We start from the raw sequence: 18,575 nt of genomic DNA, 5'->3' as shown, positions 1-18,575 counted from the left end.
ATTAAGATATTTTTAAGGTGAGTTGCATCAGTGCATTGAAAGCGAGATAAGGGCGACAGGTAGCCTAGCCTAATCTTTCGATGTGCACTTGAGCAAAGCACTTGCTTCTGCTAAATGACTAAAATGTAAGATGAGATGACACTTCAAAGAGTATGTAGGTAGTAGAGCCAATAGTCAAATCAAATGTTGTTTGTCACATGCGTCGTAAACAGCAGGTGTAATCATTTCAAAATAATAACACAAGGAATAAATACACAATGAGCAACGGTATCTTGGCTATATACACGGGGTACCAGTACCGAGTCGATGTGCAGGGGTTCAAGGTAATTGAGGTAGATATGTACATATAGGTAAGGATAAAGTGATTAGGCAGCGGGGACGATCAGGTATGGGGTCTACAACAACAACAAAAAATATATATATATATTTTTTTTTTACTCAGTCTGGGTCTCAACTTACTGTTGAGAGAAAGAATAATAGAATACACAAAATGCAATTTCGAAATGTGGTTGTGCATCAGTAGTCACTCAATTAGCCCAGGTCAGCAAAACATTTTTAGATTGATAAGTTATTCTCGCTGCCAGCTATCTAAACTTGTAGCAAGCATGATCGACCGGGATTGGGCCCGTTGATCATCAGTTATCATGTTAAAAAACTGCAAACATTTGCCTCCACAACATGGCCAATTGAGTAAAATTGCATGAAATTAGTTCATTGCAAAATGTTCTCTCCACCCATGGCAAAATGTGTAGAATTGCAAAACATTTACTTCAAAATGTACATTTTTCCTCTTCGCTGTCACGAGGGGAGCTGCTAAAATGTTTAGCTCGCAAGGTGGGGTTGGGGGGATGTGGGTACGCAGCTCCACCAGCCGCTGCGGCCCCTCATGAGTTCTGTTTTTTTGTGTCCCCCACCCCCATCAATGTTGCCCATCCCTGGGATCGATAATAAACAGTAGCAGCAGTGGAGGTGATGAGTCAAGTGTGCAAAAGAGTGCAAAAAGGGTCAATGCAGATAGTCCCTGTAGCTATTGGATAACTATTTAACCAACTATTTAGCAGTCTTGTGGCTTGGAGGTAGTTGCTCCATATTTAATGTGACTGCCATCTGGTACAGTACATGTGTGTGGTTTGCAAAATTGTCTGACGTATTTAATCATTCTACACCCGTCTGTCCTCCGTACTCAAAACATTTTTCTTTTGACTTTTATGACTTTTATGAAGTCTACCCAGCTATAAAAAAAGAAATGTGCCTCTAACAAACACATGACTCACAGAAGCTCTCAAGTATTGCCAAAGATATAAATGTGCAGTCGTAAAAAGTGCCGAAACAATTGTTCTAAAAATATGACTAGCAACTTACAGTACATCCAAGGTTACCTTCGCTGCCGCATCACAGCGAGAGAGCCTGAAGTGCTACAGGCAACTTTATGTGTTGATCGCACTGAAATCATGTGTTGTTTTATTTATAGATAGTGTTAGCAGCCAAGTATCATAGAGGCAATGACACTGAAACGAACATGTAAACCTAGCAACAACAGACATCCCGATGAACAGTGTGATTTGATCAATGAACAGCGTTCATTGAGATGTCGTCAGGACTCTCTCGGGGCACCTGTGTGCGTTGCATATCGGTGATATTATTGGATCATTACCGGGCTCATTAATGTGTGTTTTGTGTGTGTGTGTGTGTGTGTGTGTTTCCTGTGTCTTTATTTGGATAGATGGATTAACAGCTTTGCCAAATGGCCCGCAGAGAATAAGGAAATCAAATGATTGTCGTTGATGAGTCATCTCGATGGAGCCCTTTTCATTTTTATCCCACAATGTCTCAATCAAGCATGAGCCCTTATCTGCTCCCTCTTTTGTTGGCAGCCGTACAACAAGGGCCTATCGTTTAAATATTCATTGTGGTGCTAAATTATTTATCACATGTATCGGCTTATCTTATTTTAAAAAACTCTCCTGAGCATGATTGGAAAATGTGAAGCTGCACTATGGGTGAATCATGCAAATGTATTTTAGATGAAACAGCCTCAGGGTTTCATGTGCTAGCTACCAATCTTGGTATTAGGCTAGACAGCTAGCTAGCATCAGAGGGGGATGGTTGGAAACCAGAAATGTTTTTTCAAATGTTTTACAGCTTAAAAGTACATTTAAGAACTTTATATGATACTTAAGAGTTTCCTTGATGCTCGTCTCTTTTCTTCCCCTTTTCCCATTAAATACTCTTAATAACATTATCCAATAATATTATTATATATCCCTAGTCTAAGTCTTGACCGGAGAACTGCTCAAATAGTTATCATAGCTACTAAATTGCTAATGCTAACTGGTATTTATGGATCATTGTCACGACAGTATTTCCATTTGCAACACAAACACTAATTTTCCATAATGCTTGCTTTATATTTATGTGTTCCATCTGAATGGGAAGGAATGGGTTTGTTTTGAAAGGCTAAAGATATTTTCCCCAATTTCACAACACTACTGAAGTGCTCATGCTAACTGGTATTTATGGATTTGATATTTCACCAAAGTTTGCAGGACTAAGAGTTGACCTTTTACCTCTTGTTTGCAAAAGGACAGCCATGGTATGGCAACTGGTTCCTAACTGCACTGATCCTATTCTTTGAAAAGGTGAGTGCCTAACACTCAAGATAGCAAAACAGTCGCAAAAATAAAAAGGCTCTTTATCGAAAATAGCCAAATAGTAAACATGAATGTTTTTAGTTTAACTCGGCTTCGTTGAGTGTTGATACCGCTCTGAGTAATGGGAGTCAGTGAGAGTCCTGTTGTGTGCAGTGATTGAAGCCATGGTGTGTATTGGTGTGGTCGGCTGTTTTCGGGGGGGTATTGATGCTGTGTATAGTCCACATCAGACAGCATGCTTTACTACGCTACTCACACTCTCACATGGTCTGCTAGAGGGCTCGGCATGGGTAACCTATGAGCATTTGTCTCTCACTTCAACACGTGCTTCTACACCTGCATTGCTTGCTGTTTGGGGTTTTAGGCTGGGCTTCTGTACAGCACTTTGAGATATCATCTGATGTACGAAGGGCTATATAAATACATTTGATTTGAACACAAAACGGAAACAGGGTTCATGACCTTACACAAACGCATAACTCGGATCATAGTAAATTAGTTTTCTTCCTACTAATAGCACACTGAAGGTATTTACTGCATTTGTAGATGTACAACATGGTCTTAGCACACTTGACCCTGGCTTTGTGATGATTAAAGACTGCTCCGATTCATTTTGTATTCAAGTGGATTAATATGATTATCCTAAAAAACATGTTTTATTCAAGACCTCTGGATTAAATGTGTTTTATTATACGTTCAATATTTACGGTGGGTTTTTTGAACAATTGTCAAATCAGTGTGGCAGATGTGCTTCCACCCCCCATGTTATCTTCCCACTGCACTCCAGAAGATCAAAGGAGGAGATACAGTAGGCTACGAAGATCAGATTAAGAGATGACAACAGTTACGTTGTTAGTATCTTTAAAAAAAAAAAACTTTGCCTCGATTTGTTGCACTTTTGTTAGTCAGGCCCTGTAGCATCATGTATGAACCAAAGGTAGCCACTCTGCCGCATGCATTTTTTACATTGTTTTTTTTACAGTGTATTCAGAAAGTATTCATACCCTTTGACATATTCCACATTTTGTTACAGCATGAATTCAAAATGGACGACGATAATATAAAAACTAAATCTCACGCATCTCTAAACAATACCCTATAATGACAAAGTGAAAGCTTTGTTTGTTTTATGTTTTTGGAAATGTGTTGAAAATGAAATGTAGAAATATATCATTTACATAAATATTCACACCCCTGAGTCAATACATCGTAGAATCAACTATGTCATCTATTTACAGTTGTGAGTCTTTCTGGGTACGTTTCTAAGAAATCCAACCTTGATTCAGATGACCATCCTACCCATGCTAGATTACGGAGACATAGTTTATAGATCGTCAGGTAAGGTTGCTCTCGAGCGGCTAGATGTCCTTAACCATTCGGCAATCAGATTTTCCTCCAATGCTCCTTATAGGACACATCACTGCACTCTACACTCCTCTGTAAACTGGTCATCTCTGTATACCCGTTGCAAGACTCACTGGTTGATGCTTATTTATAAAACCCTCTTAGGCCTCACTTCCCCCCTATCTGAGATATCTACTGAGGCCCTCATCCTCCACATACAACACCCATTCTGCCAGTCACATTCTATTAAAAGTCCCCAAAGCACACACATCCCTGGGTCGCTCCTCTTTTCAGTTCGCTGCAGCGAGCGACTGGAACGAGCTGCAACAAACACTCAAACTGGACAGTTTTATCTCAATCTCTTCATTGAAAGACTCAATCATGGACACTATTGCTGTCAATTGTGGCTGCTTTGTGTGATGTATTGTTGTCTCTACCTTCTTGACCTGTGCTGTTGACAATAATGTTTGTACCATGTTTTGTGCTGCTACCATGTTGTGTTGCTACCATATTGTTATGTTGTGTTGCTACCATGCAATCTTTTCATGTGTTGCTGCCTTGCTATGTTGTTGTCTTAGCTCTCTCTTTATGTAGTGTTGTCTCTCTTGTTGTGATGTGTGTTTTTATATTTATATAGTTTTTTTTTTTTTTTTTAATCCTAGGCCCCTGTCCCTGCAGGAGGCCTTTTGCCTTTTGGTAGGCCGTCATTGTAAATAAGAATTTGTTCTTAACTGACTTGTCTAGTTAAATAAAGGTTAAAAACACAATTTAAAAGTGACTAAGATACCGTATAATAGTGTGGAGTGCAGTTTATACATATGAGAGGAGTAATGTTACTGTAGATACGGAAACATTATTAAAGTGGCTCGTGATCCTTTTCTAATAGTGGTCAGTGATTCCTAATCTACGTGTGTCTATAGGCAGCCGCCTTTGATGTGCTAGTGATGGCTGTTTAGCAGTCTGATGACCTTGAGATAGAAGCTGTGTTTCAGTCTCTCGTCCCAGCTTTGATGCACCTGTACTGACCTCGCCTTCTGAATGACAGCGGTGTGACCTGGCAGTGGCTCGGGTGGTTGATGTTCTTAATGATCTTTTTGGCCTTCCTATGGCATCAGGTGCTGTAGGTGTCCAGAAAGGCGGGAAGTTTGCCCCCGGTAATGCGTTGGGAAGACTGCACCACACTGTGGAGAGCTTTGCGGTTGTGGGCAGTGCAGTTGTCGTACCAGGCGGTGAGACACCCATACAGGATGCTCTCAATTGTGCATCTGTAAAAGTTTGAGAGTTTTAGGTGTTAAGCCAAGTTTCTTTAGCCTCCTGCGGTTGAAGAGGCGCTGTTGCACCTTCTTCACCACACTGTCTGTGTGGGTGGACCATTTCAGTTTGTCAGTGATGTGTACGCTGAGGAACTTGAAGCTTTCCACCTTCTCCACTGCGATCCCATCGATGTAGATAGGTGGGTGCCCCCTCTGCTGTTTCCTGAAGTCCACTATCATCTCCTAGTTTTGTTGACATTGAGTGAGAGGTTATTTTCCTGGCACCAGACTCCCAGAGCCCTCCACTCTCATCGTTGTTGGGAATCAAGCTCACTACTGTTGTGTCGTCTGCAAACTTGATGATTGGGTTGGCGGCATGCTTGGCCACACAGTCATGGTTGAACAGGGAGTACAGGAGGGGGCTGACCCCAGTGTTGAGGATCAGCAAAGAGGTGTTGTTTCCTACCTTCACCACCTGGTGGAGGCCCGTCCGGAAGTCAAGGACCCAGTTGCACAGGGCAGGGTTCAGACCCAGGGCCTTGAGCTTGATGATGAGCTTGCAGGGTACTATGGTGTTGAATGCTGATCTATAGTCAATGAACAGCATTCTTACATAGGTATTCCTCTTGTCCAGATGGGACAGGGCAGTGTGGTGGTGTCTGTGGATCTATTAGGGTGGTAAGCAAATTGAAGTGGGTCTAGGGTGGCAGGTAAAGTGGAGGTGATTTAATCCTTGGGATAGGGAGAGATTGACAGACTGGCATAGGGAGAGGTTGAATATATCTGTAAACACACCAGCCAGCTGGTCTGCGCATGCTTTGAGGACGCGGCTAGGGATACCATCTGGGCCGGCAGCCTTGTGAGGCTTTATTTTTATTTAAAAAAATATATAAATTAAAAGTTCTCTAGGGTTAACACGCTTAAACGTCTTACTCACGTCGGCCAAGGAGAGCCCACAGTCCTTGATAGCGGGCCTTGTCGGTGGCACTGTATTTGTCTCACCCTGATCTGTTTCACCTGTCCTTGTGCTTGTCTCCACCCCCTCCAGGTGTTGCCCATCTTTCCCACTTATCCTCTGGCTAGTTATACATGTGTATTCTGTCTGTTTGGGCCAAGCTTCCGTCTTGTTTGTCAAGCTTACGTTTGTCCTGTCAGCGCCTGTCTTTTCCCAGCCTCTCTTTTTCTCGGCCTCCTGGTTGTTGACCCTTCCTTATCCTGACCCTGTACTCGCCCGCCCAACCCTGAACTGGCCCGCCGTCCTATACCCTTGCTCCACCTCTGGATTTGTAAACTCTGCTTGTCCCTGAACCTGCCTGCCGTCCTGTACCTATTCTGGATTATTATTATTTATTTATTTTTATTTTTTGGAATTTTACCCCCTTTTCTCCCCAAATTGTTTAGTAGCTGCTAGTGCGCGATGAGACAAGGATATCCCTACCGGCCAAACCCTCCCTAACCCGGACGACGCTAGGCCAATTGTGTGTCGCCCCATGGACCTCCCGGTCGCGGCTGGCTGTGACGGAGCCTGGGCTCGAACCCAGAGTCTCTGGTGGCACAGCTAGCACTGCGATGCAATGCCCTAGACCACTGCGCCACCCATGAGGCCTACTCTGGATTATTGACCCCTGCCTGCCTTGACCTGTCGTTTGCCTGCCCCTGTTGTTACAATAAACATTGTTACGTTACACAGTCTGCATATGGGTCTTACCTTGGTTCCTGATAGTACGAACTGGCCATGACTGACCCAGCAGCCTTAGACCAGCTCCGCAACGCCATCTCCTCCCAAGTAGTCATGAGGAGTTGCTTCGCGGTCTGATGGAAGGGTTCCAGGCCGTGGCCGAACGTCACGACCTAGCCTTGGACGCATTGCGGGAGCAATTCTGTGGGTTGCCTACTAGGCAGTTTACCACGACGGTAACCTCCCAGCCCCTCTGTAACCCGGCTGGTCGCAGCGCCGTCACCCTGGTCTCCCGGGAACCCCACTTACCTCCCCCAGAGTGCTACAATGGAGATTCCAGAACCTGCCCGGGCCTTTCTCTCCCAGTGCTCCCTCATTTTTGAGCTGCAGTATTCTTCGTTCTCCTCGGACCACTCGAAGATAGCGTACATTATTACGCTGATATCCGGGAGGGCACTCGCCTGGACTACGGCGGTGTGGGAGCAACAATCCGCCGTCTGCCTCAGTCTGGAGGTATTCATGACAGAGGTGAGAAAAGTTTGAGGCTTCGGTGTCCGGGAGAGAGGCTGCCCAGAAGTTATTCCAGCTTTGGCAGGACACCCTCAGTGTGGCAGACTATGCAGTGGAATTCTGCACGATAGCAGTGGAGGGTAGCTGGAACCCGGAAGAGTTGTTCGACACATTCCCGGTAAAGGATGAGCTGGCAACCCGAGAACTACTGACGGATCTCAACTCACTCATCACTTTAACCATCCAGATCGATGGTTGGCCACTGGAACGCAGGAGGGAGAAGAGGTCCGATTGCGGTCCCAATTGCTCACTCAGGGATCCCACCTTGCAGCTGATGAACTCCGGAAGTCCCTGGCATCTACGTTCCCAAGAGGATCCGAGCTTACCCGAGTCCTTCCAAGAGCCTCCGGAGACTGCCGATTCAACTCTTTCCGAGCCGATGCAGCTCAGCAAGGCTAGGCTGTCTCCAGGCAAATGCGTACGCAGACTTGAGACACTGAGTTGTCTGTATTGCTGTACTGCCGGTCATTTTGTGTCTACCTGTCCCTTCAAGAGACCAAGCTCATTTGTTGGAGTGAGTACACTGGTGGGTCTTCAAGATAATTGTTCTTCTCCACTTACTCACCCCCCTCTCCATGTCACATTGCTGTGGGGCGACCAGTCCATATCTCTCCAGGTACTCATCGACTCTGGGGCCGATGTGAGTCTCATAGACGTTGTCCCTGGCGTCCGAGCTGGGAATCCCCACTCAACCCCTCTCCATTCCCATGGGTGTTAGAGTGCTGGACGGGGTGCTCTATAGAGGCAGGGTCACCCACCAGACCACCCCCGTCAACCTACGAGTGTAGGGGAACCACAGCGAGATGATCCAATTCCTGCTGGTTGAGTCTCCGCAGGTTCCCGTGGTATAGGAGTTCTCTTTGTCTCCAGCTACACAATCCCTCCATTGACTGGGCTACTGGTGCCATTGTGGGTTGGAGCCCGTCTCGCAACACTCATTGCCAGAACTCAGCTCTGCCTGCCCCGGGACATCTTCCTGGGGGCTTGGAAATTGCCCTAGACCACTCCGCCAGCTCCCCAGAGTACCAGAACCTCCAGGAGGGCTTCAGTAAGGCCCAGGCTACTTCGCTTCTGCAGCACCGACCGGTATCCAAGGAGGTCAAGCCTGAGGCGCTGGCACGCCGCTATTGTACCGCTGCTACAGACGCCGAGACCATTCCCCCCCGCTCCAAGATCATTAGCCCCTCTGCTGTTTGTCCTCTGTCCTCCATATTTTTCCTACCTTTACTGTGTCTAGAGTCAAAACTATTTCTGACTGCCCCTTGTCTTCTGTTTCTAGGTCTTCTGTTTCTAGGCCCAAGTACCCCCCATGGGGTGGGGGGTACTACCACACCCTGATCTGTTTCACCTGTGCTTGTCTCCACTCCCTTTAAGTGTCACCCATCTTTCTCACTAATCCTCTGGGTATTTATACCTGGAGTTTCTGTCTGTCTGTGCCAGTTGGTCTTGTTTGTTAAGCTTACCCGTGTTTATCCTGTCCCCTCCTGCCTTTTCCCAGCCTTTCTTTTTCTTGTCCCCCTGGTTTTTGACCCTTGCCTGTCCAGACCCTGTACCCGCCCGCCTGACCACTCTCCCTGACCCTGCCTGCCATCCTGTACCTTTGCTCCACCTCTGGATTACTGAACTCTGCCTGTCCCTGAGCTTGCCTGCCATCCTGTACCTTTGCTCCACCTCTGGATTACTGAACTCTGCCTGTCCCTGAGCTTGCCTGCCATCCTGTACCTTTGCTCCTACTCTGGATTATCGACCCCTGCCTGCCTTGACCTGTCGTTTTCTTGCCCCTGTTGTTACAATAAACATTGTTACTTCACACAGTCTGCGTCTGGGTCTTACCTTGGTTCCTGATAGTATTATCCTCAAAGCGAGCTAAGAAGGTGTTCAGCCTGTCTGGAAGCAAGACGTCTGTGTCCGCGACGTGGCTGGTTTTTCTTTTATAGTCCGTGATTGTCTGTAGACCCTGCCACATACGTCTTGTTTAACTGGGATTCAACTGTCTCTATACTGACGTTTAGCCTGTTTGATTGCTATGCTGAGGGGATAACTACACTGTTTGTATTTTTCCATATTCCCAGTCTTTTTGCACTGGTTAAATGCAGTGGTTTGCGCTTTCAGTTTTGCACATATGCTCCCATCTATCCACGGTTTCTGGTTGGGGTAGGTTTTAATAGTCACAGTGGGTACAACTTCTCATGCGCACTTCCTGATAAACTCATTCACCGTATCGGTATATGTGTGGATATTATTTCCTGAAGCTACTCTGAACATATCCCAGTCCGCGTGATCAAAACAATCTTGAAGTGTGGATTCCGATTGGTCAGACCAGCGTTGAAAAGTCCTCACCACGGGTGCTTCCTGTTTGAGGCTCAGCCTATAGGAGGGGAGGAGCAAGATGGAATCGTGGTCCGGTTTGCCGAATGGATGGCGGGGGAGGTCCTTATATGCATTCTGGAAGGTAGTATAACAATGGTCGAGATTTTTAGCAGCGCGAGTACAACAATCAATATGTTTATAGGTTTCGGGAGCGTTTTTCTCATTTGCTTTGTTAAAATCCCCAGCTACAATAAATTCAGCCTCAGCCTACACAACACATGATACAGGATACATTATACAGCCACCACTGTGCTTGAAAATATGGAGAGTGGTACTCAGTAATGTGCTGTATTGGATATCCAAACATAACACTTTGTATTCAGGACAAAAAGTACATTTCTTTGCCACATTCTTTGCAGTATTACTTTAGTGCCTTGTTGCAAACATTCTGCACAGTCTTCCTTTTCACACTGTCAATTAGGTTAATATTGTAGAATAACTACAATGTTGTTGATCAACCTTAGAGTTTAATGGCTGTGATAGGAAAAAAACTAACTGTTTTAAAGGCTCATGATGAAATCCCTGAGCAATTTCCTTCCTCTTCGGTAACTGAGTTAGGAAAGGCGCCTGTATCTTTGTAGTGACTGGGTGTATTGATACACCATCCAAAGTGTAATTAATCACTTAAATTTGCTCAAACGGATATTGAATGTCAATGTCTTTATTTTTATTTTGACCCACCTACCAATAGGTGCCCTTCTTTGTGAGCCATTGGAAAACATCCCCGGTCATTGTGGTTGAGTCTGTGTTTGACATTATGGGGTATTGTGTGTAGGCCAGTGACAAACACATCTACATTGAATCCATTTTAAATGCAGGCTGTAACACAACACATTTGGAAAAAGTCAAGGGGGGTGAATGTGAAGCAGATTTTTTTATTCATTATTACATATTTCCTAGACCGACTAACAGCACTCTGAGGAAAACAACTCAAAATACAAGCATTCCATTAAAATTCCTCCAGAAAGCTACATAAGCTTGGAGGCTTAACTTTCCTTCCAGTTATTACGAGGTGCCATAGCCTGCAGTCCATGCTCCAGATTGTAGGTACAGCATGGCGATACAGAGATGGGGGAACAGGGTTAGCTGTGATATGGGCATTGCTCTGTGGACCTCATTAGTCTCTCACACTTAACCGTCTGCTTATGTGGAGTGGCCATTAGAGCTGTGTCAGAGCCAGGGGAAGAGATGAGCATCCTCTTGTGTTATCTGTGCAAACAGAGCAGCACTCGCCACTCACTTGGCAGCTAGGAGCGGCTGATTGGGAAATGTCAGGGGGGATTACTGGGGGCGAATGAGCTACTGAGAGCCCGTTGCCTCAGCATGGTCTTGCATAACAAAAAAACGTGTGTGTGTGTCGTCTAAGTGCAACTCGTCTCGCACACTGCCATCCAATTGCATCATAACTGGAGGAGAAAGGCATTACAGCTCAACTCTCAGTAATATCCTCCTTCCTTCCAAGAGAGGCTGGTGCTGTGGGGATGATTTGTCTGGGGATGTGTGAGGTGGAGCACTCTCCCTCCACGCATGCTGCATGAGGGTGTGTGTGTGTGTGTGTGATAGAAGTTTGTGTGCGTGTGTTGGTGTGTGTGTCTCAGTGTATTGATGTGCATGTCAGTGTGTGTGTGTCATAGGTGTTTGTGTAAGGGAAGGGTGGGAGTTTGTGACATGCCCACCGTGTCATGAAATATGTGGCGACTGATTCCCGGCAGGAAGCTCCCGTGTTGTTGTGGAGACCTTGAGGGAGGCAGACACAGGAAGGTGTGAGGATGGGGATGGGTGGGGAGTAGAGATGAGGCAGTATCACTGTGAACCAACGGTCAGCCCAGCTACCAAAGTTAAGAACAACAACCCATCAGAAATACAATCTCAGCTTCTGACTATAGAAAGATATTGGTTAGCATGCAGGTAGAGTAATATTCCTGAGCCCAGCCATATTACCATGCAGGAGGTGTTTGTGTTCTTCTGACACATTGTTACTCTTATCATGCGGCTTGTGGTTAGCAAAGAGACCAGAGAAACAGAAGATAGTTTTTTTTAATGAATACCATTAATTGCAAGAGGCGTAATTGTCACTCTGGCAATTGATGACATTCCAAGCCTTGACAAAATGATTCAGATTCACAGAAGGGGGATCTCAGGCCGTTACATTTTACCAATAAAGAACCACAGAAATACAGTGATAAACTGTCCTTGGGTGATGTGGTTTGCCATTGTGTTAATAAAAACATATTTTATATTGTTAGGTTGGGGTCTCCAAGGGTTAAGATTGCATGGCAATTTGTAAATTCCATATGGTATTGCAATTTATAATATAGCTTGTGAAAACAGTACACAATGAAGCAAGAAGATTCACATGAATATTCCTATCTCTTGTCATATTCTTCTTTGTCAATGAAATGCCACAACAGGTTACATAGATGTCCTTAGGTAACACCATTCACCTTGTAGGACAAAACACTCTGTCCTCTCACACTAAATCTCCCAGTGGCAAGTCAATGTGCAGGGGTACAAGGTATTTGAGGTAGATACAGTGCATTCGGAAAAGTATTCAGACCTCTTCCCCTTTTCCACAGTGTGTGACGTTACAGCCTTATTCTCAAATGGATGAAAAAAAGATCCTCTTCAATCTACACACAATAACCCATAATGACAAATCAAAAACTGGTTTGTAGAATCTAAAAAAGTATTCAGATGCTTTGCTTATGAGACTCGAAATTGAGCTCAGGTGCATCCTGTTTCCACCTGTGGTAAATTAAATGAATTGGACATGATTTGGAAAGGCACATACCTGGCAATATAAGGTCCCACAGTTGACAGTGCATGTCTGGGGAGGGGGACCAAACATTTCTGCAGCATTGAAGGTACCCAAGAACACAGTGGCCTCCATCAAACTTAAATGGAAGAAGTTTGGAATCACCAAGACTCTTCCTAGAGCTGACTGCTCCTCCAAACTGAGCAATCTGCGGAGAAGGGCATTGGTTAGGGAGGTGAGCAAGAACCCGATGGTCACTCTGACAGAGCTCCAGAGTTCCTCTGTGGAGATGGGAATATCTTCCAGAAGGACAACCATCTCTGTAGCACTCCACCAATCAGGCCTTTATGGTAGAGTGGCCAAACGGAAGCCACTCCTCAGTAAAAGGCACATGACAGACAACTTGGAGTTTGACAAAAGGCACCTGAAGGACTCAGACCATGAGAAACAAGATTACCTGGTCTGATAAAACCAAGATTGACCTCTTTGGCCTGAATGCCAAGCATCAAGTCTGGAGGAAACCTGGCACTATCCCTACGGTGAAGCATGGTGGTGGCAGCATCATGCTGTGGGGATGTTTTTCAGCTGACTAGTCAGGATGGAGAGAAAGATTAACGGAGCAAAGTACAGAGAGATCCATGATGAAATCCTGCTCCAGAGCACTCAGGACCTAAGAATGGGGTGAAGGTTCATCTTCTAACAGGACAACGACCCTAAGCACAAAGCCAATACACTGTAGGAGTGGCTTTGGGACAAGTCTCTGAATGTCCTTGAGTGGCCCAGCCAGAGCCCGGACTTGAACCCGATCGCACATCTCAGGAGAGACCTGAAAATAGTTGTGCATCAACGCTCCCCATCCAACCTGACAGAGCTTGAGAGGATCTGCAGAGAAGAATGGGAGAAACTCTACAAATACAGGTGTGCCAAGCTTGTAGCGTCATACCCAAGAAGACTTGAGGCTGTAATCACTGCCAAAAACCTGTTTGTGCTTTGTCATTATGGGGTATTGTGTGTAGATTGAGAAAAATTCAACAATTTAATCAATTTTAGAAAAAGGCTGTAACGTACCAAAATGTGTAAAAAGTGAAGGAGTCTGTATGTACATGATGCACTGTATGTACATGAAGCCAGTGGAAAGTGACTAGGCATCAGGATAAATAATAATAATAATAATAATAATAAAAAGGTATTTGAGGTAGATATGTACAGGAAGGCAGTGTAAAGTGACTAGGCATCAGGATAGAAAGTAATGAATGTAAAATAAGAACAGAGTAGCAGCAGCATATGATGAGTGTAAAAGTGTTTTTGTGCGTTTGTGTTTAATCTGTGTGTGTGTGTGTGTGTGTACGTACAGGTGTATGTATGTAGTGAATGTGTGTTGAGTTTGTGTGAGAGTGTCAGTGTACTAGTGTTTATATATAGTCTTGGGAGTCTGCATAGAGTCAGCGCAAGATGGGGTCAGTGCAGATCATCAGGGTAACCATTTAAGTATTTAACAGCCTTATGGCTAGTTAACACTCTTGTGGCTTGGGGATAGAAGCTGTTTTGGAACCTGTTGGTCCGAGAGCCGATGCTCCGGTACTGTTTGCCAGGCGGTAGCAGAGTGAACAGTCTATGACTTGGGTGGCTGGAATCATGTCAATTTTCCGGGCCTTCTTCTGACACCGCCTGATATAAAGGTCCTTGACGGCAGGGAGCTCGGCCCCAGTGATGTATTGGGCTGTCCGCACCACCCTCTGTAGCGCTTTGCGGTCGAGGGCGGTGCATTTGCCATACTAAGCGGTGACGCAGCCAGTTAAGAGGCTCACAATGGTGCAGCTGTACAAACTTTTGAGGGTCTGAGGGCCAATACCTAATCTTTTCAGCATCCTATGGGGGAAGAGGTGCTGTCGTGCCCTCTTTATGACTGTGCTGGTGTGTGTGGACCATGTTAAGTCCTTAGTGATGTGGGCGCCAAGGAACTAAGACCCACTCCACTACAGCCCCGCTCTCCCTTCTGTAGTCCACGATCAGGTCCTTGGTCTTACTGACATTAAGGCAGAGGTTGTTGTCCTGGCAACACACTGCCAAGTCTCTGACCTCCTCCTCATCACCGTCGGTGATCAGGCCTAACGCCGTCATGTCGTCAGCAAACCTGATGATGGTGTTGGAGTTGTACGTGGCCATGCGGTCGTGGGTGAACAGGGAATACAGGAGGGGACTAAGTACACACCCCCTCAGTTGAGGGTCAGTGTAGCAGAGGTGTTGTTGCCTACCCTCACCACCTGGGGCCGGCCCCTCAGGATGTCCAGGATCCAGTTGCAGAGGGAGTTTTTCAGTCCCAGGGTCTCCAGCTTGCTGATGAGCTTGTTGGGGACTATGGTGTTGAATGCTGAGCTGTAGTCTATGTTCAGCATTCTCACATTTCCCCTCTTGTGCAGGTGGGAGATGGCGTATGAAGTGCAGTTGAGATTGCGTCCTCTGTATATCTGTTGGTACGGTATGCGAATTGGAGTGGGTCTAGGATGTCTGGGATGATGATGTTGATGAATGTCATGACCAGCCTATCAAAGCACTTCATAATTACAGATCTGATTGCTACAGGATGATAGTCACTAAGGCAGGTTACCGTACATTTCTTGGGAACAGGGACAATGGTGGTCAGTTTGAAATATGTTGAGATTACAGACTGGGACAACCTTCCCTGTCTTTCATTGAGACATTCAAGACCCTCTGTAGAGTGTCTGCGTCCAACCACAGCTTTTTGATGTTTGCCTTCATTTGCCTTATGCCCATTTAATCTGCCATTCAGTTGCTTTTAACATGCACATTTTGTTTGTGATATGAGTCAAATCAACGGAACGTTTATGACATTGTGATAACTTACCTAGTTAATTACCAATATTTTCGAGGTGAACCAGCTGTGATCAGAGACCACATGAATTGAGTTTATTTAATTAAATGAAATTGACCTGGGAGATTTCACAGTGCCAAGTAGGAGTATGTATAATCAAGCTATTTGGCAAAGCAATTACAGTGTCTCTGCCAGTGTTTCCATTCATGTTGTCATTACGCCATATCATGCAGAAATGATTTGTAAACAAGATTGCTCCACAGTCAGTCATATCCTGGGTTAGCAGGACACTTCTGTGTAAAAGTAAGTGGGTAGTTTGTCTACTTTTCCTCTGTATATAAGTGGGTGTTTTTCCCGGCTTGTCTTTTCCAACTACAGTACGTCACATAGAGTTTTAGGTCTGAGGAAGTGGAATAAAACAAGGGTGCCCAACTCCATGCCTCACGGACCGTAGTCTTGCAGTTGCTTATTCCTTTCTGGCACTTTTTTGGTCAATTAACAGCTCTAATTAGTCAGAAAGTCAGTCGCTGATTAAATGGAAAATATGAAAAATACCCTTTAGGACCTAAAGATGTTGTGACTGGTATTAGTATGAACAGCAGTGCGGTATTGGAATGCAGATTATAGCGCTGGCAGAGATCAATAGCTAACATGTGGCCTGGAAAAATCTGGTAATTTCTGTATTCCGTTGGAAGGGAGCTCTATTCAGTATCCGTTTGTGTTCCCATTTGTGTGTGTGTGTGTGTGTGTGTGTGTGTGTGTGTGTGTGTGTGTGTGTGTGTGTGTGTGTGTGTGTGTGTGTTTTCTTCCAGGTTTCCCCCGGTGAGTGAGATGGCTACGGTGGGGAAGGTGGTCGGGGTCATCCTGGCTGCTGCTATCAATCAAACAATCATTTACTCTATAGTGGAGGGCAATGAGGGAGGTGAGTCGCATACTGTAACCTACACTATACCTTTGACCTAGTTCCAGAGGCCATGTTATCATTTTCTATACAGCAGTGATAGTACCACTCATTTATTCTGACACACTATAAACAACATGAAGTAGTGATGAGGTCACTCACAGAGCCATGCATGGAGCTCTATGTGGCTCTATACAGCTCTATGTGGCTCTATACAGCTCTATGTGGCACTATACAGCTCTATATGGCTCTATACAGCTCTCTATGATTCTGTATAGCTATGTGACTATACAGCTCTATGTGGCTCTATACAGCTCTATACAGCTCTATATGGCTCTATACAGCTCTATATGGCTCTTTACAGCTCGATGTAGCTCTATACAGCTTTATATGATTGTGTATAGCTCTATGTGGCTCTATACAGCTCTATATGGCTCTATATAGCTCTATATGGCTCTATACAGCCATATGTGGCTCTTTACAACTCTATGTAGCTCTACACACCTCTATTTTTATTTAACTAGGCAAGTCAGTTAAGAACATTCTTATTTACAATGACGGCCTAGGACCTGTGGCTCTAGTCAGTCACTTACTTTCACATCATTTAGTTATGAATCCTCCGCACCTCAGAATGATTTCACCATTTGCCTTGAGCGAGGGGCAATGTAAAATATGTTCAATGTAAGTTATACACCGTCATAGTCATGGTCTAAAGGACCTAAAAGAGTACCTGTCCTGAGACTGCACTCTTTTTTTTGCCCCTAAGTCTACCAAAAGTGTGTGTGTTTGTGTGCACTAGTCAGTGTCCCCTGTTGCTGACAGTTTCTGCCATGTAAAAGTACCTGAGGGATGATTAGACCCTACCGTCCTCCCACTATTCCTCACAGTGATTAAAACCGGGGCTCATGCTTTTCAGAGTGGGAAAATATGAAATTGCATCCCCATATTGAACCTTGCACTTAACTGCATCTGAACCATTTATTCATTTGGAAACAAATGGAATTGGTTTCACTTTTAACTCTCATTAGATTCAATGAAGAAGCTCGGGAAGATAATGACAGTCTCCTTCGTCGTTGTGGCTTTCAAAGTTTATGGCGTGCAGGGGGAATTCATTTTTAGGTCTGAAAAGTGAGTACTAGCTATGCGTTTCAGTGTAAGTCATCAATTATGCCTTACACAAAAAAACAATCAGTGACTCAGTGATTCTCCAGGGTAGTGTGATCTCTCTGGTGTCGTGCCTCAACACTTGACACTACACACAGTGGGATTTGGGGAGGTGAATGCCCTTGTCATTCTACCTAGGGGACTGATACAGTATGATATGGTGCTAGATCTGCTCTACTCTGTACATATGCGTGTCTCCCCCCTCTCTCCCCGGGACTGATATGATATGGTGCGGACTGTAGCGCTACTCTGTTGATCTGAATGTATCTCCCAGGTGTATTTAGGCTCAACAACAGCACCGGGGTGTTCTCTACGGCCAAGCAGCTGGACTACGAGACCAATGCCAGCTACATCCTCAAAGTGGAGGCTGACTCCATGGAAGTGGTCGGTTCCAATCTCAGAGCGCCCTCCAAGAGTAAGCCTGCCTGCCATTTAAACTGTCACTTGGGAAATTGCACCCTGTTTCCGATATAGTGCACGGCTTTTGCCCAGGGCTAAAAGTCTTCTTCTCTTTGTATGTTTTATTGTCACATATACCAGATAGGTGCAGTGAAATGTGTTGTTTTACACAGTCAGCCATAGTAGTAAAAGCCTTTTGTGGGGTATTTGCCTCAGAGAGGTTTAAAAACGGAAGGCAATAGTCGGCCAAATAGCTTCTTACGGCCTTAATTTGAGTAATTTGAATGTTTGCTTCTACCGTCTTTCTCTCTCTGGTAACAGAAATGTGCCTGGCATTTGGCTATAAATTATTTCCCATCTTTGCTTTTTCCAAAAGACTAAAAGCACGCCTCGTCCTTTCACGTTATTTAGTTTTCTAATTAGTCAACATCATGCTGAGTTGCTGCGGAGGATACATTTTAATTAAGCAGTTACTGGTTCGTGTGGCAGATTAAACAAGTCATCCATTTCTTGCCAATCTTATCATGTCTCCTCAATATGCAGAAACAATCACTCAAATCAATGTGATTCCCATGTTAACCACTTTACATCTAGAATAAAGGAAACCCTTGTGGATATAGTCACTGCTGTATGTTATACACAGAGATAATTTTTGTA

General features: G+C 44.9%; 1 protein-coding gene across 1 annotated transcript in view; it reads left to right on the top strand.

The window, feature by feature from the left end:
- Positions 1 to 18,575, top strand: part of LOC115144062 (protocadherin-15-like) — a 190,049-nt gene that overhangs the window by 133,187 nt on the left and 38,287 nt on the right. Inside the window, exons 24-25 of the mRNA XM_065002441.1 lie at positions 16,267 to 16,376; positions 17,794 to 17,934. Coding sequence (XP_064858513.1) covers positions 16,267 to 16,376; positions 17,794 to 17,934 — 251 coding nt within the window. The remainder of the gene's footprint in view (positions 1 to 16,266; positions 16,377 to 17,793; positions 17,935 to 18,575) is intronic.

This window comes from Oncorhynchus nerka, linkage group LG16, assembly GCF_034236695.1.
Source record: "Oncorhynchus nerka isolate Pitt River linkage group LG16, Oner_Uvic_2.0, whole genome shotgun sequence".
Taxonomy (NCBI): Eukaryota; Metazoa; Chordata; class Actinopteri; order Salmoniformes; family Salmonidae; genus Oncorhynchus; species Oncorhynchus nerka.
This window is presented reverse-complemented; position numbering and strand designations above follow the sequence as displayed.